The 27404-nt window shown below is 37.0% G+C and overlaps 2 protein-coding genes and 1 long non-coding RNA gene across 4 annotated transcripts in view; 2 read left to right on the top strand and 1 right to left on the bottom strand.

Moving 5' to 3' along the window:
- The window catches only part of nectin3b (nectin cell adhesion molecule 3b), an 85917-nt gene extending 76261 nt beyond the window's left edge, over positions 1 to 9656 (top strand). Inside the window, exons 7-8 of the mRNA XM_058415142.1 lie at positions 7349 to 7445; positions 8412 to 9656. Coding sequence (XP_058271125.1) covers positions 7349 to 7445; positions 8412 to 8573 — 259 coding nt within the window. The 3' untranslated portion in view covers positions 8574 to 9656. The remainder of the gene's footprint in view (positions 1 to 7348; positions 7446 to 8411) is intronic.
- A 3943-nt stretch (positions 9657 to 13599) lies between these two features.
- On the top strand, positions 13600 to 17492 carry LOC131368922 (uncharacterized). 2 transcript variants are annotated; one of them, XR_009207218.1, is made up of 4 exons: positions 13600 to 13654; positions 14072 to 14160; positions 16350 to 16519; positions 16741 to 17492. It is a non-coding gene; the product is annotated as an uncharacterized LOC131368922 (long non-coding RNA). The 2 variants fall into 2 exon arrangements; XR_009207217.1 differs by lacking the exon at positions 16741 to 17492 and having other exon boundaries at positions 16350 to 16724.
- A 139-nt stretch (positions 17493 to 17631) lies between these two features.
- On the bottom strand, positions 17632 to 24944 carry rtn2b (reticulon 2b). Its single transcript, XM_058415152.1, has 7 exons — positions 24853 to 24944; positions 22867 to 23074; positions 21354 to 21492; positions 20329 to 20398; positions 20166 to 20212; positions 20026 to 20084; positions 17632 to 19493 (listed from the first exon to the last, which is right to left on the bottom strand). Exons 1-7 carry the CDS (start codon positions 24863 to 24865, stop codon positions 19403 to 19405), a joined length of 627 nt encoding a protein of 208 aa, XP_058271135.1. The 5' UTR covers positions 24866 to 24944; the 3' UTR covers positions 17632 to 19402.
- Positions 24945 to 27404: the final 2460 nt, after the last annotated feature.

A 27404-nucleotide genomic window follows, 5' to 3' on the forward strand; every position in this document is an offset into this window, starting at 1 on the left:
TCTGTGGCAGTAAGCCGCATGCAGATCAGTGTGTTGGGACAGCTGGCACCAGCCTGATAGATGCTACTGCCACTGGGCTACAGACAGCCGGGAGATAAGCAACAGCAGGCCTCTAACACACCTGGGCAGAGAGAAAAAAAAAATCCACACGACTATCCACAGTTAAGGCTAAGGCAGTGCATCCCAACATACAAACGAAGCATAAAACAAAGACAAACTCAGTCATCACTGGTCTAAATATATACAGGAATCTCCATGACTCATGAAAATAGAATTGAAAGCTTTGTGTGCTGTGTTATCATGGTTAATGTTATCAGCTCCAAAGGAGAACCATTAGGGCTAAGGATTTTTGGGAATTAAAAAATGACATGGTTGTAATTTTGGAGTCTAGAAAGATTACGTATAGTGTATAGAAGCTAATTTACATTATACACTCTAGTTAAATGATACATGACTTCTTACACATCTATCTCAGCATTCAAGGTTGATTCTGTCATCAACAGTGTCATGATCATCAGATCAGTAACTAGCCAAGTCGAGTCTCTGCAGTTACTCAGTGCCACTGCCTCATTTAGCTGCACTGCATTCTGGGTCCAGTGTCTGCTCTCACCACTACTATTCTATGCTAGATTCATTAATTATTATGAATACAATCTTAATTAATAGTTTATTAATATGACATTGAATGTTGCTGGAAAATAGTGAGTGAGAAAAGAAAGTCTTACTAAAAGTTTAGCTTGAATTTTTTTCCCCGATAAATACTATTGTAACTGCACCTGTAATACCACTTTACCAGATTAATACACACAAATGTTTCAGTATAAACGTATTTAATATGTTCAGGATGGTGTTCTCCTTTAAAAGCTGGCCAGAATGCACTTTGGGGACCAACTGGAATCAATCACATTTTCGATTGTTTCATTTCATTTGATTTCAGCAAATTACCTTAAGCTTCCTGAAAGCAAAAATACGTCACTGACTGCCTTGCTGTTAGCATTGCTATTTCATGCACAACCAATCACCACATAAAAATTGCACTGAAAGCAGAGATAATCTAATAAGTAACATTAAAATATAAATATAATATAAATATAATATAATATAATAATAATATAAACTAAATATAAATCCATGTGCTGCAATGGTCCTGAGAGTCGAGAAAGATGAATAAAAATGATGTGATAATTAAGAATGATTATTATCAATGTACATTATAAGTATTAACTCGTCTGATTTAACAATTAAATCAGCCTGACTGTGTGATTTTTACAGTCAGCTGCTGACTGGAATTTCCTTAAGGTCATCGACCCATGGACATATTTGATTTAAAATGATTTAATGAGTAGTTTTTTGAAAGTTTTAAACTAGATCTTCATCTACAGTGGTACAGGGGGTGTAGGACCTCACTGTCAGGCTCAGAGTGGGGTTTGCATCAATGTTTGCTGCATTTAAATACATAGCAGATAAGATTTTAAAGGACAAAGACAGAGATGACATCATACACATGATTTCATTCAGGTGATCAGCAAATTGTTTGAGGATAGACAAGGCTAAACTGTTCAAATCTAAACAGTAGAGGTTTAAGAAGCTAGAAGTAATACTTTGTCATAATCTGAGGTTTGTGCCCATGTGTTGTAGCTAAACAGTTATTGGGGTCAGTTGTGTCGTTAGATAGGTCATATGACAGATCATGGGATAAGTCTTGTTTGTTAATATGCAAAGGATTCTGGGCAAATACATTATGTTTTCTGGGAACAACTCTTTCCAAATTCAAAAATCCTACACAACAGTTCCCCAAACTGTTACAAGATGGAAGCACGCAATTCTACAGAATGTTTTTTGTATGCTGTAGTTGTAAATTTCACTTCTCTGGAACTGTTCTAGCATGACAATGCCCCTGTGCACAAAGCCAGCACCATGAAGTCATGATTTGCCAAGGTCGGTGTGGAATAAATCGAGTGGCCTGCATAGATCCTTGACCTCAATCACACTGAACACCACTGGGATGAAATGGAACGCTGATTGCACACCAGTCTCAGTCGACATCAGTACCTGACCTCACTAATGCTCGGGTGGCTGGAAGAGCAAGTCCCAACAAATACACTCCGAAAGCTAGTGGAAAGCCTTCACTGAAGGTTGGAGGTTATTAAAATAGCATAGAGGGGCTAAATCTGGAATGGGATGTTCAACAACACATATGGGTTTGGGGTCCAGGTGTCCACACACTTTTGGCTATCCTAACTGGTGGTATTTTCCGTTCATCATTCATTCCACTGTCACTCCACTGTAACAAGCTGAATTTGTCCTAGGGTCCAGCTGAATAAAACAATATTCAACATGGGCTTTTAAGTTTGATTTTTAACTAGATTTTAGTGAACGATGCTGCGCCACTTTAGGAAAACCTGCTTCTCCAAGTCTGACTGATATGGCTTGGAAAGAAAATTGGAAAAGCAGTAAGATTTCAGTCTGGTCCAGGAAATTTTTGAAAACTGACCTTCAACTGTGTGCATATGCATGTGTACAGAAAGGGAGGGAGAGATGGAAAGAAGGTGCTTCCTCTCCCACTTTGATGTTAGACCCAAAATCGTGGTCCTTGCCCTGTCTTGGTGGATATCCAGACATATCTGCTGAGAGAACTCAGGCCTGTCTGCTCTTCTTCCTGCTCAGGCCATAAACACTCCCAACATCCATCTGTGCACAATGGATCATATCTACTGCCTTAAAGCCTGAATTGCTTTATCTCTCTTAACCTTTCATGGGAAATTCTAATGTGAACTCATACTCATAATGATTGCTAAAAAGCTTCTTAATTTGTAAAGCTCTATTTAGATTTTGGCATGCAGAGAGGACAGGGCACACATTACACAGAGCTAACAGTCCATTACAAATCAATTATACTTGGTTGTGATGGCTTGGGATATAGTATCCATTGAATTTCAAACAAGAATAAAGAGGTTTGTTCTATAGGTCCTCTTTACATAATCAAGAACCCAGAGATCACAGGTCAAAGGGGGTCATGGTCCATTTCTTGTCTCTTCTTCAGCATGGCTGCATGTAACTGATAGATCTGACATTAGAGTATCTCCATATTTGTCCAGCAGCACCTTGGTCCTATCTCCATGTCACTCAGTGAGTGACTCCTTACAGCAATAAAGAATTAAAAGGGCAAATAGAGGCATCTCTGGGTCAGTTAGGCATCCTAGGAATTCAAGGTCAGGATAGTGGTGACCCTCTAGAATTGTGAAGAACGTTGGAACGATAATAAACAGAAAGCTAGTGGAGTTTAACTTACCAATGCTTGAACCCACACCATTGTGAAATCTCTTAAATATTCAAGGGCTGGGTTCAATTCATGTCGCTTAAAGTCAGAGTAGAAAGGAAGCAAAGAGGCAGAGAGCAGCAGTTAGGAGATTAGAGATTAAAATGTTTAAGTAAGAATGAAAGAGAAAAGTATTAACATCAAGCTGAAGTGAAAGATATCTTGATTAGCTTTAAACATTTCATGATGGCAGGATGTATACATGTGCTAAATAAGGAGGCAGTAAACTGCATGAATTGTAGTGTACACGTAAACCAATGCAAAGGAGTCCTGACGAATGGAAATGTAGAAATATGAACCATGAAATGTTGAAATGATCGTTCAGTACTGGTGACAAAGAACTGGGTGTATTGTGTTTGGAAGACAGTATGTGTTTGAATGTGTGTGTTGGAGGCTGTATAAAGATGTATAAATTCAAATCACATCTAAAAGTTTTTAATATGTCACTTGAGGTGTAGAAAAAGCGACTTTGTAAAATGCATCTAATTTTATATGGACCAAACAATGGCATATTTTTATTGGCCAGATCAAGCTGGCCCAGAATTAACTACAAATGCTCCACTGTCAAAGTCTTTCCACAATGTCAGGCCAGATTTCTATTAAAGGATTACTGCTACATGAAACACTGGTGTAACTTGTGAGGTAGTCTTTGCATTATGGTGGTGATGGTTAAAACAAAAGCTGGATCATTATGATGGTATGCTGGCAGTATTGCTGATAAAATGCTAGGAACATCTCCAAATTCCAGCCATAAGTCAACGGGAAAGAGTTAAACAAACAGTAACAAGATGGACTACACTTCACTTCATCATTTTAAAATAAACTGAAAAAAAAAAAAATACTTTGTTTAGAACATTATGATTTTTTTGCCCTGCTGTTCCTAACAGAAGTGGCAGGCTGGCAAAATATTAGCATCGGCACAACAAAATAGCATGAAAATAATAAAATATTAAACCAACAAAATGCAATTCTGATCTACTGATCTGATTTTCTGACTTGAAAATTACTAAACTATGTTGCCAAAAGTTTTGGGTCACCCCTCTAAATCATTGAATTCAGGTGTTGTTTTTCAGGGGTTGGGCTTGACCCCTTAGTTCCAGTGAAACGAACTCTTAATGCTTCAGCATACCAAGACATTTTGGATATTTTCATGCTTCCAACTTTGTGGGAACAGTTTAGGGATGACCCCTTCCTGTTCCAACATGACTGCACGCCAGTGCACAAAGCAAGGTCCATAAAGACATGGATGAGTGAGTTTGATGTGGAGGAACTTGACCTGCACAGAGTCCTGACCTCAACCTGATAGAACACCTTTGGGATGAATTAGAGCGGAGACTGCGAGCCAGACCTTCTCATCCAGCATCAGTACCTGACCACACAAATGCACTTCTAGATGAATGGTCAAAAATTCCAATAAACACACTCCTAAACCTTGTGGAAAGCCTTCCCAGAAGAGTTGAAGCTGTTATAGCTGTAAAGAATGGGCCAACTCCATATTACATTCATGTGCATGTAAAGGCAGACGTCCCAAAACTTTTAGCAACATAGTGTATATTGTGAGTTTCAATGAGCAAATGCAATGATTAGTATGGTATATGCAGCTACATACCTAACACATATAGTATTTTAGCACAGTAGGTAACAAATATCTGTTCTCCAATGACACAAATGTAGAAAATAAAAGAGGACAGTCCCGAAAATAATGTGTATGTATAAATTTTAATTATTTATATATTAATTTACAATTAATATTAAATTAATTGATTTACTTAAGTTTCTGTAAACTCCTAGGAGTTTTGAAGGGTTTGTAATGCTATTTTGTACCATATGTTATATATATATATTTTATGTAAATGGTCGTAATGGTGTACCAGGTGAGCTAGGTTATCTGAGATTTGCTTGATGATTTGCTTGATGAAGGGAAACGATTGTAAAGTGTGTAAAGGGTGTGAGGGTGAGAGAACATGTTAAATACGTTCAAACACATGTCAGGTATTAATTCTTCCTTATTCTAGTAATAGATTAATGAGGAATACTAGATGGGGATGGAAAAGGAAGAACTGAGAAAAAACATTTCAAGACCACCCACCACCCTGCCAAACTTCATTGTTTATCAGGCAAATTTCAAAAATAAAAGTCAGGTCTTTGTGTAATTCTATAAGTTTGGACCAGGTCAATGTCATTGGGTTGAGGTGGGTTTGTAGATGTGTTGTGAACAGGTCATACAAAAAAAAAAACTCAGTGAAACACAGAACATTGTGTTAATCAGACCATCATGTGGAATTAATTGTGTCAGTATAAGTTATTCATTTATTCAGTTTGGGTGCCTCTGAGGTCTGGCACTGACCTTCCTAGTCTTCTATAATTTGACTGGATAACAATCTGTGCTCATTCACAGGGATTTATGGTGTATGGTTGATGCTCCATGGATTTAAAATAATGTGTAATTGTCAATATGGTGAAGGTTTCTGTAAGGAGATGTTTATTTAACACTGATGGAATGAGTCTCCTGTGGCAATGCTTTTTAACAGAGATGTAAAGATGTAACTCTAGGTTTTCACACAGGGGTCAGGGGGATTTTTGGTTTCTCAGTAATATGTAAGTTGTTTTTTTAAATGAACTTTGAGGAAAGGAGGAAATGACTGTTAAAAGATGATATATCATGTGATAACGGAAATGAGAACAAGGAACTAACTTGTCGTTAACCACTGGCATTCAACAATATTAAAAGTAACTATAAAAAGGTAATATGCTTTATATGTCCTTCTGTAAAAAATTTAAACATAGTGATCATTGGTATATTGCTATGTATAAGAAGAGTAAAACAATCACTGATAATCATTCATTATTATACTATTACACCGTGTTTTATACCTTTTGCAGCTCTGAGCTATAAAAATCCCTCAAGTTAGTTCCCATAGACAGTGTATTTCAGTCTAGTTCATAAATTAGTCATTTATACCTGTAAGGCTTAAACGTAACATTAAAGATTTTTGTTGTAATCTTTTTTCTGCTAAAGGATTCTCACCTTGTCTTAGTGTCACCGAAACAGAGCTTCTGCTTTTACAAGTACTGACAGTGACATTTAATCTAATATCAAACTCCTGCTTCAGTGTTCACACAGCTACACACCAGGTGTCTGGACAGATGGGAAATGTTGTTCGACATCAAGTATTGAGAATATTTAACAAATTACATAATTGACTACAAGAATCATGATCACAGGATTTGATTTTGTAAATATTGATGCATTTTACAGCCCAGACATTATGGGATTTGCTGAGTGGAAATTATTCCGTATCAACAGAGTGTAATTACTGATCTAATAAACAAATCTTGAATCAGAGTGTGATTGTTACAGCAGCTAGAAAAGCTATCAGGTCACAAAAAGAATGGATGCACCTTTCTCTTTTCCTTTCTCTTTGTTTCCTGTTTTCTCAGTGAAATAAATCCCTGTTGTTTAGTGTAGTAGCTCAGGAAGCATGACAAAATGTTTCATGGTGCCCATGTGGGATTTAACACACAGACTTGCAGGATTTTTTTGTTAAATCTGTCACCAACTCAGAGTTGTCCTTTGTGAGTGTGAACGTGGGCAGTGAGTGTGTGTCTGCCACCCTGCTGGGGTGAGAGTGAGACATGGATTAAGAGTTAATGCCCCAACACCGGTATGTGAAATCTCTGCAGAGGCGGCTTTGTTTTTAACACAGGAAGGTTCAACCTTAAAACATAATTGCTTCTTGCTTAAATGGACAGTGCTTGCTTTGATGGCCAATGCTGATAGGGAAGTGAAAATTGTTCACTTTTACCCTGGGAACTAAAACAGGGTGGTGTGCATTCTTTTACCCCCGGTTAATCAACTAACATAACACAAGTTTTGGAAAATATTTGCACTGCTTAGTGATAATAGCAGAAGAATTTTGCAAGCTTACCTCACCCTAATCTCTACATTAGGAATTTCCTTGACCTCTATACCATATCGTCTTGTTTATTTTTACAAGGTCTCTAAATATTATTTATTCCCTGCTACAGCATTGATCTGCCTCCGACACACAGGCCACCTCCTCCGTACAGTGAGAGACCCCCTGCTGTCCCCCAGGACCCTCACACAGTTGCTTCTTTCTCCCAGGTGGGTACTTGTTTTTGGCTGCTTAGTGGTGTTTCCTTAAACAGTAAAATGACTGTGACAAATGTGATTTGTTTTTGCGTCTAATGATTATCTATTCTCAGTCCACTTTAGCAGGATTCCTCCCTCAATTACTGTCCTTTATGGACTCCATTTTCTCTTATCTGTCTCATTCTCTCCCCCCTCTGGCACATGCATTATCTCTAGTCTTCCAGTTATGTTAGACAGCACATTTCAGCACACACGTTTGTGGAATGTTCCATAGCTGTGGGAGATGAATCTGAATATGAGCGATTTATTGTCAGCTATGGCTGTTTTTGATAGAGATGACAAGAGAGTACGATGTTGCTTAGAAATTTGCAGGGTCTCTTATCTTCATGATTGTTTTGTAGTGTACGAAAAAAGTAACAGCAGTGAAAAATCTGAAGGCTTTGTTTAAATAAAGTATTATCCAGGCTGACAGAAAACATTCATGATATGAATGACAATGTGCACTTGTCAAAAACGTGTCACTAAACCTGTACTCTTAATATAAATGCTATCACAGAATTGCTGGTGAACTAGTAGACTTATTCATTAAGTCACTTTTTGATTAAGATGAGACACATTCACACAGCAGGAACTTTATATTAGTTTTTTTTCTTTAAAAGGAATTACACAGATCTTCCAGTTTTCACTAACAACTTGTGTGCCTTGTGAAACCTAGTGGCTGTGACTATGCTGGTCAATTACCTGCTGCTTGCTTCAGATTGTGGATGTTTTCCTTTCTTGCTTATGTTGGTTTTGTAGCATTTATCGCTATAGCCTATGATCTTGTAATGGACTGACTGAATACACAGGCGTTTTAGACTGTTCAAGTTGTGGTTTAAGTCTTACTTGATAGGGAAAAGTCAAGCAGTAGGTCACTTAACATGATAGCCATATTAGCTTTAGACTGTGTCATACTAGTATGCTGATGTTCTGCTACAGTCTCACAGGATGGACAGGTGGCAGGTGGACAGAACACCAGGCAGGATGAGACACCGTGAACTCCAGAACCCCACCCACCACCCGCTGTCATACCAGGAGTGGATCTGCCATCAGAACGGAGCCGACCGTGTTTACATCAACCACAGAGAGCATTATGTCTGATGCTGGCAATTCACAAAGCCACAATGTCTACCCCACCGGAAAGCAGTCTTGTGGTATAACCATGGGTTTCAATGGTGTGGTGAAAATGTAAATCCACACAGCACAGACAACAGCAGGAATAACAAAGAAATCTGCAACAGTGTTAGAGATTAAACTGCAACACACCGAGCAACAATGTCTGTTCCTTCCATTTCTATAATACACCAGTTTTCCTGGTTCAGTATAATCATATGGTATCAAACCATGACCTCAATCTGTCAACCATTTACTCAAGAACTTTAAATATAGATATATATAGAAACACAGCATCAGGAAGATTAAATTTAAATACTGCATTCATGATTTAATAATGTGCAAGCAATACAATTTTAAATTTAGGTTTAATTTGCTGGTACTGGAAAAATCCTCTACCACAGGACTCTCAGAGTGGACACACTGTTATTTCCTTCTTGTTATATAATGAGATTAAGTGGCATAGTGACTCTTCACTAACTTGCCATATGGGCTTGTTTGGATCAGATCTAGAACAGGTACAAACATTATGAACTTTATATTATTGCTGAATTTTACATTTTTGGGTTTACATGTATGGTATTGATGGTCTTCAGGTAATCATAAATGTCTTTAAAATAAACATCCAATACACATTCAATCAATAAAACCCAACTCACTATTTTGAAATATTATACCATTATTCTTATTTTCAAAGTTGTTTTTTTTAAACATTTTTCTATCAAAATTGTTTTTTTTAATGCTGTTTAATTGCATCACTCTTCAGGATGATGCCTCAACACCAAGAAGTTTGATCTCGTTGGGATAATTATCCTGTTTTCTGTAAAATGTACATTTTTGGAAGATATATTGTTTGTTTTTATTTTATTATGTCTGCTATCTTTTCTATTCTGTAGATGATTAGAATATATATCTTGTACATGACTTGTACATGAAGCATAGACTAGACTTCTCTTCTGTTTTGCTGTTTTTTTTTGTTTTTTTTTTACTTTTTTTTTTATGTATATAACATGTTCAAGTGGCAAAAATCCTAAATCCAAAGCAATCACATTACAGCACACACATACACAAATAAACCATGTGAACACTGGGACAATAAGCTTCAAGATGACGTGTGTTTGGCTACATTATTGTGTACTGTATACCGTTTTTCATGTGCTTGAATTTTTCCCATGCTGTGGAAAAGATCCCTGGAGCATGGTAAAGTCTGAGGACTGATTAGCATGGCTCAGATACGGCTCTAATGAGCTAGGGGTTTGGGAACAAATAGAGACGGACCCTGATTTAACGCATGATGGATGCTGATAGTCATCTAAAGTTGGTTGGGTTCCTCAGTCTGATGACAGAAAATTCCTGCTGGAATGCTGCCATTTCTAAATGTGGGAAGGGACCAGATTGCCATGGGTGTTTACAAATGTCCCATCCTGCAGAAACTCCACACTAGATGAGATGAACTTGTGAGACTTATTAAAGGTATATAAACAGTGTATCTGCTGGGCAGCTTGCATGGCCTGGGCTGTGAAACAGCAGGATTTTAATGAGGTGGCAGGCTCAGGGGACCATTTGACACTATTCTGGCTTCAGTGTAGGGAAAAAAGGCTACTATAACCCAAGCACTCAATGAGAGCATTGTTTGTTTCACTAGCCATTGGTGAATCACCTCCCTGGAATGCATTCAGGACTGATATAAAAATGTGTCGGTACCACCATAAATTATTAAGCTCTGCAAATCCAGAATAGGCCGTCTTGGGCCCATAAAAGTGTTTGTGCTCACCCAAAATCTCTTACTATGCATTGCGTTGTGTTTAACTCATTAGTATATTCATCTCATCAGTGTATACCGGTCAGAGCTGGAAGCACACTGTGACCCGTGTGCAGTTATTGTATTGACAGGGCCCGTATTTTCTTTGTGCTTTGTAAGGCTCCCGTAGTGACTCCCTGTCTTGAAGTTGGACATATCTCAGGTTTTATGTTTTATTTGAATGTTACCACCTTAAAATTCATTACCGGGAACAGAGGTGCTCATTCCATCGTCTATATTTTCACGTGAGAGTTCATGTATTTATTTTGGATGAGTGAAACCTCTCTGGATCCGATGTGGCTCTCTTTTTGTGCAAGAGTCCAGATGAAATGTGGAACATTTAATAAATATTTTTGCAGTAGTATCGTCAGAGGATGATACCTCAGGGAACATTGTGATAAAGTACACCTTCAGCCACTCACTCTTCTTCTCCAGCAGGCCAGAAATGTCTGTCCTGGCCAACAAAAGAGTAAATTACCCTCAACCACCTAGTGATATTTCAGACCCTGGGGAGATTCCTGTTTTATGTCAGTGAGACTGAACAGGTCATGGAATCTTAAGAAACGATGGGAAAGAGAAGAAAAATTCTTGAAAGTGCTTGTAAAACGCAATTTGTCACCATCGATTCATGCAGCTTGGAGACTGTATTGACTGGTGCCTCTTAATGGTGAGCTGCAAAGACCATCCAAAGATTTTACAGCAGTTACCTGGAGGCTGGTTAATTTTATTTAAGTGGAATGATATCAGCCTCTCAGCTTCTCACTTTTCCTGCTGGTCTTTAAAGATATCCCTCTTGTAACATCTTTTCAACTCTTCCACAGCTGAGTTTCAGTGGGGACCCAGAGTGTGGCAGCCATACTGGACACTTGCCACGTTCTACTCGCATTAAGCTGTTAGTCGTTCTGCTCCAGAGCAACCAAATTTACAGCTGTGAGAGTGACTGGGGTACGATGAGGGGATGATCACCACAAGAGAATTATTGGACTGATGAGAAGGGGATAGTGAAGGACTCGTCCTTTGCTTCTGCTCAGAGTTACCCTGTCTCCCTTCCTATCCAGTGCTGATGTAATTGTCTCAGCGCTCCTGAGACAAATCAGAGGGTGGAGGTCTGACAGAGCTCAACACAGGCCTGAACTCAAGACTTATTTTTTATTACAGTACTTTTCTGTTTCTCTGTCTTAAATTAAAATCAAGTTACTACATACAGGTGATGAGCAGCAAGATTAGAAAGCAAACATTATATGTATTGTATGTATTGTATGTTTTCTCCCTTAAAAACTCTCACATTGTAGGTATATGTTTTCTGAGAAAGTGTGGGCTTTGAGTTATTCAGACTTTCAGCCAGCAAAAGGGTTTTTTTACTGGAACAGACACATTTACTTTTGCTGTGAAAGTTTCATTATACAGCCTTATATGGATGGGATTAGTTTTCCTGGGATTAGTTTAACTAATATCTTTTTATCTTAATATCTCCTAAATGATAAAACAATTCAGTTAAAACAAAATGACATGTTTCTGCAGCATGTTTTGGGCATGAATTTGTATGTTTTAAACATGGTCATCATGATGATTTATTTAAAAATCATCACATTATTAGAAGGTACAGTGATCTGCTTATTCATTTATTTATTTATAATAGAATATAAAGCGGCTTTATATCTGTAGTTGTCATTAAGACAGCTCCTTTAATCAAACTTCAGGATTGATTTTATGTTACCACTATAGGTAGTATATATATATATATATATATATATATATATATATATAAATATAAATTTTATGTTTACATGGTTCGAGAATTTGATATGCATACTGTGCAGCTAAATACAGCATATAGCAGCCATCAAAGCTTGTTTCCAATACAGCAGCCATTATCTGCTTGCAAATGACACGTGTTTCCTTCCAGACAAGGCTGAAATTAACAGACAACCACTGAGGTTGTGAAACAATCGTGTCATTTGGTCTGTAAACAGTGGCATGACCATGACCAGGGGCAGAAAATAAAACCACAGTGGAGCATCAGGAAGTGATGAAATTACTCCATGTCCCCAAATAAATTGCATACCTTATGATGTACAACAAATAAATCGTCAAAATATTGTTTCAAACATTTATTATCTACTTCTTCACTCTAATTTTGATTAATTTATAAATGATGCTTCATCAGTGAACATTTGAAGACTTTGGCAGTAAGGAATTATTGTTAAGTCTATAATGAACTTAAAAATTACACTGACCTATTTGCTTCTCCAGAGCTCTTGGTTGCACAATTCCACTTGACTATAAACTGTTGCCTAACGGACATTATTTACATTTATATCATTTACTGTCCGGTGTCACCTAAATGAGGATGAGTTCCCCCTGGTTCCTCTCAAGGTTTCTACCTCATATCATCTCAGGGAGTTTTTTCTTGCCTTTCCGTCGACTCAGGCTTGCTCATTAGGGATAAATGTTAGAGATAAATAATAACCTAACTTTAAACTTTATCATTTTTATTCTATGTTTACTTTCATGCTAATAGTTAAATAACGTGAATAGTTAATAAATAGAAAGTTGTTGCAGTTAATAAATAGAAATTGAAATTAAATGCTTCACACATGGACTGCATGATTCATCAAATAATCTTTTAGCATGAAGGTCCAACATCTCCTTTACTTCTTGGATTTAGAATCAGCTTATCTTCTCCTGTTGTCACGTCATTCTGTTAATAGTTTAAATCAGTCTTACCAAAAGATATCAGAATTTTCTCTGTAATTTAAAGGCTTCTGTACACATGTGAGTCTCCTCTCAGTATTTTAAATCTGGCTAGAATTCACTCTGAAGCCTTCCTTTGATTGGTTAAAAGAATTCCTGCACTTATTTCCCCATACACCAGCTGTACTGCTAGACAATCACCTCATATATGTTCAGCATCTGAATTTTCCTTCTTTTGTTTTAGCTAACAAGTACTGAATGTCTATCTCACCTAAAAATTTAAATGCGTGCCAAATCTTCATCTACTTCCCTTAAATGTATCGAGCAGAATATTCTTGCTAAGAACAGACTAGGAAAGTAGTAAAAAGGTTTATTTCCTCTGTATTTAAACACTTATACTGTATATTACAATTATATTACAGCTACACAGACTGTTCACCTTGGCAAGAAATGTGTTTGGGTGGAGACAGGATTGTTGTGTGTGCTCTGAACACTCTGACTCTGACTCTAGTCAATCAATACGAGAGTATATGAGTGTAAGACTGTTGGTGAGAGATTTAAAGATGATGTTATGGTAAGTGATTTATTATTTTTTTTAAATAATTCACTTCATAAAGATATTATAGCAGTATAAGTTGAAACACTTTTTACTGGAATTAAAATGTTCCGCTCAGATTTTTGTCTCTAATCAGAATTTATGAGTCTCCTCTCTATTTATCATCAATTCTGGACAATGAGGGAGATGTTCTTCAGAGAAGCATAAAAATAGCATACATTATTCTTTATTAGTGGGTGTCTAGACAGTTCAGACTCTGAAATACAAATGTTATAGATGCATCTGGTGTAGTTTGAGTTATAATAAGCGTGGATAAGAGAGAGAGAGAGAGAGAGAGAGAGAGAGAGGGCACATGTATCTTTGTGTGTGTGAATGAGAAATAATAGTGAAATCAGTGAAAAATCAAATGCACACAATCTTTCCCCATTCCTCAAGTATCGTCAGCGAGGATGTTTGCTGTCTGTCTGGCTGCACCTGAACTATTATCGGAATGATGGATGTCTAAGTCACCCAGAATCCTCTCGGTAAATACTGTATCTGCCTCAGTTCATTTAGCAATGTGGTTTAGTACACAGTGTGACTTACTGTCATCTATCAAGGTGGAAAAAAAACACCACAGTGCTTTGTTCACAGAACCTTGGACTGTCAAAGGAAGTTTGAAGGCTGAATCAAAAGTAAAGCTGGAAGTTATGAAAGGAATGAAACCCTCAGGATTACAAGAAAAAATAATTACATAAATAATAACAGAATGATTAGGAATGGGGTTATGTGGTGTGAGTTACTGTTACCACCACAGGAAGCCAAGAACACACATTTATCCAGTGAGTCCTTAAAGAAGCGTATATACAGATATAGATAGATAGATAGATAGATAGAGAGAGAGAGAGAGAGAGAGAGAGAGAGAGCGAGAGAGAGAGAGACTTGAAGTTGAACTTGCATTACCTGTTCCTAGCACTGGGTCTATACTGGGTCTATACTGGGTTGTGGCAAGGAAGATAGGAAAATGTCATGAACACGAACACACACACACAGGCTGCAGTGAGATTAAGACTCTTCTGAGCTTGACCCTGTTTACGTCTGAGGATCTCCGATCTTAAATCCACAGATTTAGGAACAGAGGGAATCGAGGGAGGGGAAGGGGGCGGGGCTGTCCTTTAGTGGCAGCTGAGATAACCAGCACTACACACTATGCGGTGCAGCCCTTCCCTCTCTTTTATCTCTCTGCTCTTCAACCCTCCTCCACCAGTCCTCACCTGCACTGTCCTGTGACTCCTTCAGTCCCATTAAATCCTTAAAGGACACATGGACTCTCTCATTCGCTGCTCTGATTAGATCATTATGCTTGAAAAAGAATTAATCAGCACTTTGAACATGTCTAATTCTCGTGTATGTAAGCTGTAAGTATTAAAATTATCATAATCATTTCAAAATGTTCTTCTCTTCTTTTTGACAGACATTAAAATACAGTATATATTTCCACACAGAGCATGACTATCCATAAAGACATTTATTACTTCAACAAGTTTTAAATCTTAAATGCATATATATGAAAAGAGGTGTAATGTTATCCAGGATAGGAATCATTTTAGGCTCAAGATTAGTTTGACCCCAAAGACAACACACTTTGAAAGGCAATAAAACATCTGACCGAACTAACTACAGAAGCACTATATAACACCTGAACAGTTTCATTTAGTTCTGTTTTATCCTGAGGTTATAAAAGCCAGAACAGATCTTCTGTCATTTTCAACTGAGGGTTTATAAAAAAATGTATTATCTTAAAAGAATGGTTCAATAAAGTTAGGGTAAAAATATTGCATAATAATATTGCTAAAAACATACAGCAGCTCTGACAGTAGCATAGCTGTGAATCACTGGATCCACATAAGCTGATTCAAGAATATTAACGTGCATTGTTGATATAGTAAAGTTTTATTGAACATTTATGGAAATAATCTCAGTGTATCAGTGCTTTGTAGAAGTCATCTAAACCTTTCCAGGACAGGAATGTGTTCTTGACAGAGGGGATTGCTCTTATATAACATTTTTATACAACATGACAAACTGCATTTTTTGTTGTTGTATTAATTTTGAGAGAAAGCTAATAAGAGAGAGACCAACTGCTTATATCTTTTATGACATAAACGATTAGAAGAATTTGTATTGCTGGCATTCAGCAACATTAAATATAACTGAAATTACAGTGTTCAGTCATCAGTAAATAATTGTCAGCATTGTTGTGGTAGAGGAAGAATGAAAACACTCCTGGATATGCTCTTTTAGAGAGAAATACTCCATTTTGTGTGGTAACAGTTCACACCATCCCATTACTGATTGTGTTCTTCCTTATTTTTCTTGAACAGAAGTGTTTTATTACCCACATGATTGATCTTCTTCAATCAGTGTGAATGTGTGTGTTTACATGGGTATAAACGTTTGGATTTGATTGGATTCCTCTTAGTCTGCATGTATTGACAAATAATTGTGTACATAATAATTGCGTGTTTGTATATTCTGCATGTTTGATGTAGTCTGTTATGGGGTAATTAACGTGGAGGAGTATTTTAGACAAAAGTCTGCCCATGCACATCTGTGTGTGTGTGTGTGTGAGGGGTAGTAGGTATGTCCATGTTTATGTGGAAATCTATGTGTCAACATTACAAAGGATGAAACACGGTTTTGTTTTGTTTTCCACTATTTCTGCTTGTTGCAGATGTTTCTGGTCAAGGACGAGAAGCAGCTCTTGTTCGTGCTGACGTACCCCCTGATAGTATTTCCACCCTTTGGCTCTAAAAAGCCACAAACCCCAGAAATGCTGGCACGGTGATCTGACAGGATCTCCTCATGGATAAAATGACACATCTGATCTGCCTAACTCTCCAGGTTCGCTTCCTCCACATATGTGGAAGTCAAAACTCTTTGAACTATTTCCTTTGATTAGATGTTAAACGATTGCCAACCATTTTATTTTTGTAGCTGAGATGTAATATAATCTGCATACTGTAAATTTGAACATCAAGAATAATTAAACCATTAAAAGATGCACATCTCACCTTCTGAGTGATGGTATGTGATGAATCTGCATTATATTTCCTGCTCCTCAGAGGCCATCCTTGTTCTCTGGCAGGTCGGAGTGAATTTTGCTTGGACAGCGTCCAATCTGACAGTACCTGACCAGAATCCTGCATTAGCCTGTTCACCTCTCACACAATGGATCAATAATGATTAAGAGACAAGGGCACTCTTAAAGTTATCCGGAACAAGTCTGCTTCTAGAAACAACTTCATGCAGTGTGCACAGGCATGCTTTGAGGTCGGAAACAAAAACTCTGAAGCAAGATATTTATAAAGTAATGGATAGCGAACAATCCTTCTGTGCCAGTGGGGTAAGGGTTGCTTCTAGTTTACTTTAAAACACAGGAATGACATAATCGCCATCTGTTTCTTGGTACATTCATTAAAACTTGGACATTTCTACAGTCAGACCAACATGTCAGTATTAAATAATTCTTTAATAAAGAGACTTCATAGTCTTGCCATAAAGAAAGCTTACTATCAGTGTAAAACATTTCTAAACAGTTTGGCTCCTTGTGAACCAAAAATGTCATTTAACTGTCATGAAAACAATATTATTGTAAGATTTTTTCCCATTAACCATTCTGAGCCAGCAAGTATTTGATGGCCAATCAGTTGGCTACTGTTTTATCTCCTACGTATACCATAATGCTGTTGATTTCTCAAATCTAATTGGGCATTTCTCTCAGTAGTCCCAGCTACATGACTAATCACAGGTTTATATTAATGTGTATGTCATATTAAGGTATTGTTTCTATAGAAACAGCTAATTCACAGGGATGGCAGACAATCCCTATAATCTAAGACTAAGAAACATGATTTAACAGAAAAAAATGTCTAATCACTGATATAGTAATGTTTTCCCTAAGGAAATGTTTAAGTAAGGAGTCTCCAGTGTGAAAACAGTCAGAGGTAAAAGTGTAAAATTACACTGGAAATTCTTTAATTCATTTTCATGCTTTCCAGTTTCACAGTAATTTTACAAAATATCTTTATTTCTTGCAATCGGTATCTTTCTTATAATGTCAAGTAATGATATGCAAGCACATTTTATAGATTTAACAGCAAATAATTAGGTAAAATCTGTTAAACTGCCAAGGAAATGACATTTGTAATTTGTCATGTGTAATTCAGTGTTTAGTGTGGTAGGAGTAGGACAGATGTAATGGCAGGTCATCTTAATTTTTATGAAAAGCTATGTTTGAGCATTATCCTTTTCGTTTAAACTTACAGTGGGAAAAATAGATAAATAAAAATTACTCCGAATTGTGTTGTTGAAAAATGGTATAGCCTTATAACGCCCTCTAGTGGAGAGAATACAGTATGGCACTGTCCTCAAATTGCCGGAATAACCTTCAACAGCTTTGGACAGGAATAAAAAAAAGAAAAAGGCTTTTTTACTAGTTCTTAGCTTTTTACTCGTCTTTATAAGAGAGTGACATTGTTTTCTGAAATGCTTTGCTCAAAGCAGCTTAAGCAACTAAAAACTCATCCACAAGGTGAGCTCATAGATAGATAGATAGATAGATAGATAGATAGATAGATAGATAGATAGATAGATAGATAGACAGACAGACAGACAGACAGACAGGCAGACAGACAGACAGACAGACAGACTGACTGACTGACTGACAGACAGACAGATAGATAGATAGATAGATAGATAGATAGATAGATAGATAGATAGATAGATAGATAGATAGATAGATAGATAGAAATATAAATAGATAGATAGACAGACAGACAGACAGACAGACAGACAGATAGACAGACAGATAGATAGATAGATAGATAGATAGATAGATAGATAGATAGATAGAAATATAAATAGATAGATAGATAGATAGATAGATAGATAGATAGATAGATAGATAGATAGATAGATAGATAGATAGACAGACACAGACACAGACAGACAGACAGACAGACAGACAGATAGATAGATAGATAGATAGATAGATAGATAGATAGATAGATAGATAGATAGATAGATAGATAGATTTTTTTCTGAAAGGGAAATCTTCTGTTGTGAGTTTCTACAATGAACATTTAAGGATTCCTTAAAAAGAAAAAAAAATAAGAAAGAAGTGTCTAATTTTAAGAAATAAATAAGTGTATTTAAATCTAATGCTAACTTTTTTACATAACACATGATAATTCATCCATTCATTCATGGCTAGTAAGCACTTTATTCTGGTCAAGGTCATGCTGGAACTGGAGGTTATCCCACGAACACTGAAAACCAAGTCCATCACAGGGTACACTTCACAATCTCTCTCTCTCTCTCTCTCTCTCTCTCTCTCTCAGACACACACACACACACACACACACATACCTCCATGTCACCCATGTGTGATAATGTTGCATCAGAAATTAAGCCCAAAGCAATCTAAAAGTCTAAAACCTGCCATTAAAATGGATTTCTTTAATTCCATAGTTAGTTCATTTACACAGGGGTGACTTAGGGATTTCCCACCAAGGCCTTTCTTTTCCAAAGCTACTGATTTATGTTTTTTTTGCACAGTCATAGAGTCCAGCTGCTGAACTATTGTAGTAAAATCCAATACATTCTCAGCACCATAAAGAAAATTGTCATTCCACTTCTTCTGTCATCCTACATCAATAATACCTCCCAGCCATAAAATAAGACTTTATTTCCTTCTTCTCTCCATCCCTCCATTCTTTAGCCTCATTATTTGGTCTTGAGTTTGGGTTTAGGAGCAGGCGCAGGAGTTGGAGCGGGAGGAGGAGGAGTTTTGATTAATGACGTCACAAGATCAACCCTGGGAAACAAAGAGAGGATAAAAGTCCATTAATAGAAGAAGAGTCAAAGCTATAACATCTGCCAAAGCTGGAAAGGGATTTCAGTTTTTGAGTTTTCTGAGATTTCAATTTTTAACTGATAATAAATTTCTAAATTTTCAAAAACTTGTGTTTGCTTTGTCATTATTGTGTAGATTGATGGCAAGAAAGTGCATTTAATCAGTTTATAAATGAAATCTATACTTTCTGTATGTCTTTTGAGGATGTAGAAAAGTGAACTGATATTAAAATGTCAAACTTGATATAGACCAAAAAACAAGCATATATTTAGGAGCTACATCGAAATCATTTGCAGACCAGGGAAAATTGTAAAAATTGTAGGGTATAAATTAAAGTTATTCCAACAAAATAAACAAATTACCCCATATTCTTATAGAATATTATTCAACATAAAAATAGTAACATGTTAATTATCATTCATCTTTAGAACCAAATGAGGAACTTTTATGCAGAAATTAGAATTGTTTTATAATTAAAATGTCAAGATCTTACATCTCCTTCGTTTTTGTCACCAATGATTGGACTGCACTGATAATCCTGTCAATTCGTTCCTGTCAAAATTATTGATAGTTATGTCAGAAATAGTTAAAAAAGACTGAATTATTAATAGACTAATTTCCTCAAAATCTTACCTGCTGAAGTCTGTATGCCAGAGGCAGAGAAAAAGCACAAATCACGCCTGGAGAAAGCAAAGAAAGAAAGAAAAAAAATGATGGATGTAACTCATCAGACAAATGAGGTATTCATTCCTTAAAAACAAAAAAGTGATGTTATTATTAGAGAGGAAACTCTTACCAGCAATCACTAGAGTCAGACCATTGGCTTTTATCCCAACATAGGTCAACAAGTACAGCAGCACAACAAACTATAAAACAAAACAAAACTTATATTTACTTAGTACAGCTAATAACCTATTTAATTTCTCATCTGCTTCTGATCTGGTCTCTACTTATTTATATATATACAACATCTTTGCATCTGATATCTGCTAGAGAACTATTTGAATTAGCAAAAAGCAAGAAATAAAACTACAGCTACTTGTACTGCACTTAGTAGCTGTTTGGATATCTGAACCCACGTCAGAACATTTGTGATAGCCAACCTGTTAGCAAATAAGGATAAGTAAGTTATAAACATGGTATTTCACCTTATTTAGCCGCCATGCCACTGAAACTCTTCTGTGTTTACATATATAGCTATTGTAACTAAATTGTCCAGCTAACAACCTACCTTCCACTTTTCATATCACTATAAACATGGTTGCTAGCAGCAACTAGCAAGTGAAAGTGAATAATGTTGTGTTTTTAAACAGTTAAAATTGTAGTGGGAGAAATTAACATAATAATATGAAAATAGATATTGAAGCAATTTAGACTCTCATCTGATGGATTCATCTTTTGTTTATTTCATCCTAACACACAGATCTTTTGTCAGTTTATGCTAATACTGCTGTCTCTTAGCTTTAACTAGATTATTCTGTTCTATTGTGTAATCCTGGTGTGTCTGTCCTGATTCTTAGCAATGTATTAAGCCTATATCTATCTTAGTTAATTAACTAGAATATCTTAACTAGCTTAGCAACATAGTAAACAACAGTATAAAGTAAAAAAAAAGGATTGGCACTGACTGCTTTGTTATTTATTCATTCATTCATTCATTAATCACATGGGAGATGTGTTTCTGTTTTATGTTTGAAATATTCTATCTACAAAATGTTAATTTTTTTATTCTTCTTAAATAATGTTAATGGTTCATATCTTTTGTATTAGCTTGTACTGTACAACTACGCTTATAGCAGAACTTTTCTTATGCATTCAGACCTTCAGCGAGTCTATAACACTGTCGATGAAGAAGAGTCTCTTCAGCTCGGTCACTAAAGTAGCAATCAGCAGCACAATCTTCTCCACAACACGGACTGTGGTCTCATCTGTCAAAGTGCTGTCCTCATCCAAATAGGACCTTTTTTAGTAATATAGAAGAGGGAGATTATAAGAAGAGATGAGAGAATGAGACCAATGGCACATGCAGTGCTATCATGGTTAACATACACAACGCTCATCGCTAGGATATGAAGAGCTGATATTCATCAGATGTCATCTTCTGATTTTGATGAGCAACTGAAAGATTCTTTGATTTACAGAAGAATTTTCTGCAAGTTTTGTGGAGGCCAATTTCTACATACAAAATGATGCTCATATACACCGATCAGACATAACATAAAGAGCAGTGAGAGGTGAAGTGAATAACACTGATTATCTCCTCATCATGGCACCTGTTAGCGGGTGGGATATATTAGGCAGCAAGTGAACATTTTATGCTCAAAGGTGATGTGTTAGAAGCAGGAAAAATGGACAAGTGTACGGATTTGAGCGAGTTTGACAAAGGGCCAAATTGTGATGGCTAGACGACTGGATCAGAGCATCTCCAAAACTGCAGCTCTTGTGGGGTGTTCCCGGTCTGCAGTGGTCAGTATCTATCAAAAGTATCCTTTAAGTCCTGTAAGTATCCTTTAAGTCCTTTAAGTTTCAAGGTTGGGTCCATGGAGGCCCCACCTTGCAACTTACAGGACTTAAAGAATCTGCTGCTGACATCTTGGTGTCAGATACCACAGCACACCTCCAGGGATCTAGTGGAGTCCATGTCTTGATGGGTCAGGGCTGTTTTGGCAGCAAAAGGGGAAACAACACAATATTAGGCAGGTGGTCATAATGTTATGGCTGATCAGTGTATTCCACATCATTGTTAATTTAACAAATCTAATTAGAAAGCATCTCATTCAAACTTGTGTGTGTTGGGGTGGAGAAGGGGGAGGTATGGTATGGTGGTTGTAGTGTCTCCATTAAAAAACAAAACAACATTTACTTGTATAGTGCTTTTAACAGTAACCATTGTACCAAAGTCTTTGTATAGGAATCTAAAAATTCAGAGTGAAATTTGTATAGTTCAAAATTTAAATTAGTGTTTATACCTAATGAGGAAGCCAGAGGTGGCTATAGTGAGGAAAAACTCCCTGAGACAATATGAGGAAGAAACCTTGAGAGGAGCCAGACCCAAAAGGGATGCCATCCCCATCTAGGTGACACCAATGTGATTGTTTATAATTTCATTTTTATAACTGTACCCTATATAGTCAAGTGCAATTTTTTTTAAAAACAAGTGTAATTTGTCATTATCACTTTTTAACAGCCAGTTTAAAAGTTTGCTGTGTATGGTTTCTCAGTAATATGACCAGCTCCATTTTTAATAAATGCATTTAAGAAAAGTAAGGGATCGATTGTTTATTGATGCTATAATGTAAGTGATACAAGGACATGCTGTTGTTTATATACTTACTGGAAGGGATGAGATCCATCGTTAAGACGGACCAGGTCCATTGTTTTGAAGAGGATACGTACAGGGAGGGTGAAGGCCATGATGCCCAGTCCCAGGTTGGAGAGCAGAGAGATGGCACTGAGCTGAAACAGGCAGGCCAAGCCCACCACCAGCCCTGTGAACACCAGTCCTGTTTTTCCCACATCCCGCCAATACAATAGGTCCACCACTGACAAGAAGAATATAACACGTTCAAAAACATGATCATTAAAGAAAAACATGAATTCCATTATTTATTTCCTAGTCTAGCTGGGCAGTGTTCTGTCAGGTAAGGCTATACAATATATTGTTTGTTAGTGGTTAGTGCAGTATTGCTGTTTAAAATATCAAAACCTTAAATTTGAATAGAAAACCAAACCATAATTGTTTTTGTTGTGTTATCTGAGCATTTTAGCCAACTTAAGAGCTTCCAGTTGTGTTCTTGAGGGTATTTCAATTCAAAAATGGCATTGGCATGATAAAAATGGATGAAATTAGTCTTGCCAGGCATATCATGTATGCAGTATCATGTGGCCCAATATGAAGAAGAAAAACAAAAAAACACAGCTTGTCATATCACTGAGAAACAGCAATGAGTGAAATTCCATTCGAAGAATTACAAAGAGTTACAAAGCTCTGACAGTGGAGACTCCTTCAATAAATATCAATAAATATTAAATAAATAAATAACTGCTTATGTGTAATCTTCACTGTACAAGTCTCTGTGAATGAGCTGTTACTACAGAAATGATAATGTATTAGAACAAAGACATTAGTATAGAAGCTGTGATCTGCAGCCACACAATTGTCAGCTGCTGCTGTTACAGAAAATAATCCACACCTTCTGTCCAATCAGAATCAAACAGTGCTGTGGTATAAATAATGACATTATATATGTTTTGTCCAGTTTTAGCTATTGCTTCTTTGTGGTGCTTCTAAATAATTACAATAAACTTAAATGAACAGTAGATTTCCTATAATCCTTCATGCTTCATAGACCTCATAATAATGGTGTTGGCATGCTTGAAATTTCATCCTGAGACCAGTCAAGATAACTGAATATCCAAAGGTAAAATCTGCTACACTTGAACAGTTCAATTATTATGGTGACTCTGAACAAACAAGCAAACAAACAACTAAATGTAAAAGTTGTCTGCTGGAGCTATACCCTAACTAGTCTTGAGTACAACACTTTTTATTCTCATCCATGCATTTTCCAATAGCCCACATTTTCTTGTATGTGGACAACCATGTAGCCTATGTGTTGCATTAGCCCCAGTGACATGTATAACACATATAACAAGACAGCAACAACAGATCAACAGATGCCTTTCTCATTCATAAGAGTGCAGAGGCAAATAGTACCACAGCTCTGTGTAAAGTACCATTAATATCTCTGCACCTCGCATTGAGCTAACAGATCCAAACAGCTGTTGCTTTTGATTATTCAGCAAACAGGTGCAAACCTGTGCCATGGCAATAACAGGTGGAAAGCCAGGGTGAGAGTTCAAACGCAACCTGCCGGAAACTCAGATATACAATAGAGAATGTGTACAGTAAGTCCCACAGCCGAGCTAACAAACCTCGTAATTCAGGCTAACATGGCTGGTCCAGATTAAATCACTGCAAAGAGTCGTCTGGTGGCACAGCCGAAACAAGCCAAAGAAAGAGTCTCACCTCCTTTACTCAAACATCACATTCAAAAGAAGCACAGTATATGCTAGAGCCCAAGGCCTAGAGATGATCCATCCATCAGTTCCCTTCTGCTTGCCAATATCCTGAAAGGAAGCCCGCTGTGATGAACTGACCCGTCAGCAGTCTTACTGTAGCTCCACTAAACACTGCTGCCAAAGTGCTGCCAAAAGCCCCTTCACCTGCTACTGCTGTTTAATCACAATAGCATCAGATTATCCTCTTTATATTACGTAAGTTCAGTTCCTGTTCCTGAGTCGTGTGGACGTGTCTCACCTTTGCTGGCCATTTCTGCTGTCTTTACGCCAAACCCCCTCTCCTCCCTACACTCCTCAGACCCAACAGGCTTTTTTTGGCCACCACTAGCACTGTCAGCAGTGAAGACCAGACCTAATTATATCCCCCACCATTTGGGCACCCCATCTTTACACACACACACACACAAAACCACTCCCTATTTCACTCCCCAGAGTCTCTTAGAGCTCAAGGACTTCAACATGCGCTTGTCTGTAGAGAGATCTTGAAACTGTACTTCCTCAACCTGCTTTACCCAGCAATATCAATCAGTCTCATCTCATCTAGAGTTCTTGGTAAAAGATTAAATGTCAGCTATTAATATTTAATGAACATTAAAATGGATCTTGTCCTGTACAGTGATGACTTGCTCAACCGAATCACAATTTATTTTCATGATTAGAGACTTCTCAAGTTGACATACTTGAGGAAAGTGAGTCAAGTTCGCAAATCAAGTCCACTTTAAACAAATTGAGTTGACAATTTTAGCCATATAAAATTAACTCCTCGAGATAAGCAGTGTCTTAGGTTAAGATGTGTCTGTGGTCTGAATACTGTTGTATACAATGATGGTATAATGAATATGAAATTAGACTATTTAGAGAATTTATATTATAAAATATCATTAAAAAAATCAATAAATTAACTCTGTTTAAAGAGGCTGTGATTTCCAGAGACTGATGCTGTCTGTGAGGTAAATTGTTATTACATTCCTAATATTTTCAAGCCTTCCCCTTTCTCCCAACTTACTCCATCACCTCTGTAAAAATACACTCATGGAGCACTTTATTAGGAACACCTGTTCAAGCAATTATCTAATAACACAGTTATGTGCAGTGCAATACTCAAAATCATGCCAATACAGACCAGCGGTTTCAGGTACTTTTCACATCAGCCATCAGAATGGGGAAAAATGTATCTCAGTGACTTTGACCGTGACATGATTACTGATGTCACAGGTTCTAGTTTGAGTATTTCTGGGATTTTTCATACACAACAGTCTCTATAGTTTACTCTGTGCCAGAAAATAAAAATGTCAAGTGAGCAGCTCTTATTTGGACAGAAATGCCTTGTTGATAAGAGAGGTCATCAAAGAATGGCCAGACTGGTTTGAGCTGACAGAAAGGCTAACTCAAATTATCACTCTATACAAACAGGGTGATCAAAAATGCATCTCTTAATCTCAAAAAGTAAAGTTACACCTTGAGTCAGGTGAACCATGGCAGAAGACCACGCTGGGATCCACTTCTGTAAGCCAAGAACAGAAATCTGAGGATGCAGTGGGCACAGATTCACCAAAACTGGACTGGTGAGGACAAAAAATGTAGCCTGGTCTGAAGAATATCAAATTTTTGAGGCACACAGATGGTAGGGTCAGAATTGGCAGGGGGTAAACACCATGAATCCATGAACCCAACCTGCCTTGTATGAACAGTCCAGGCTGGTGGAGGTGGTGTAATGGTGTGGGGAATGTTTTCCTGGCATACTTTGGGTGTTAATCACTTGCATGTCTATTTGAGTGTTGTTGTTGACCATTGTTTTCTTCTAATGGCTATATTTAGCATGATAATGAACCTTGTCTCAAAGCAAAAGTCTTCTCAAACTGGTTTCATAAACACAATAATTAAGGCTGTTTTGAGAGCAATTTGAGGCCCTACCTAGATCTGTTACAGTGTTCTTTATTTGTTACCTGCTATTTTCAGCAGTATGCCATGTTCATATCTGATACAAACATATAAATCTAAACAAAATTAAAATGAAAAACCTTATCAAATCAATTTCATGGCAATATAACAAATGTATACAAAAATTGTATAAAGTATATTTGATATTATATGATTATTACAGGTCCATTAGTCAATACAAACTGCACCTTAAACCGTTCAGGGCTCTCTAATGAGGGTGATATTCTATTACGATAGTACAAGCGTTTCAATAATCTTTCAGTGCAGTCAAGCGTTTGCCAACATCAGGCCACTGAGATGAGTCAGATGGATAAAAATAGCCTTGATGTGTCCGGAAATATCATCTTTATATCCGAATAAACCTCAAGCTGGACACAGTGTAGTACATGGCAAACTGTGTTCCTTAAATGACTATTTCTGATACATCATGGATGAAATATTAGTGAGTTCTTTTTCCATTTGTCTATTAGGAAATTGTAAAAACTCTAACCATGGAGCATGTTGTATAATGCAGAAACTGGCTTTGTCTTATGGCCTCTAAAACTGAGACTTTTCTTTAGTGGCTATATGTGTGGTTGTTAAAAGCTAACATCCCTTTTCCATTAAAAGGTCATCATTTGGACTATGAGTTATGTCCACACTGAATTATGTCTGTTCAATTTTAAATAGTTTTTAATCTCTATCCACAATGCATGGCCTGTGGCTTGGCCTCCTGGTCTACAATAATGGAAATAGCTCAAAAGATAGGGAACAAACAGAGAAAGGGAGAATAAAAAGGAACCAGTGACAGTGGCACAGAGATTGTGCATGCGTGTGTAAAACAAGGAGGACGGAGGGGAACAGCATGAA

This window comes from Hemibagrus wyckioides, linkage group LG18 (assembly GCF_019097595.1).
Source record: "Hemibagrus wyckioides isolate EC202008001 linkage group LG18, SWU_Hwy_1.0, whole genome shotgun sequence".
Classification (NCBI taxonomy): domain Eukaryota; kingdom Metazoa; phylum Chordata; class Actinopteri; order Siluriformes; family Bagridae; genus Hemibagrus; species Hemibagrus wyckioides.

Bases quoted from the DNA above. Each gene is read 5' to 3' on its own strand.
- rtn2b (XM_058415152.1), bottom strand. The intron at 21,493-22,866 runs GTAAGTATATAA...TTACTAAAAAAG, and splicing joins GATGGATCTCATCCCTTCCA to GTCCTATTTGGATGAGGACA. The intron at 20,085-20,165 runs GTAAGATTTTGA...TAATTTTGACAG, and splicing joins TGGCATACAGACTTCAGCAG to GAACGAATTGACAGGATTAT.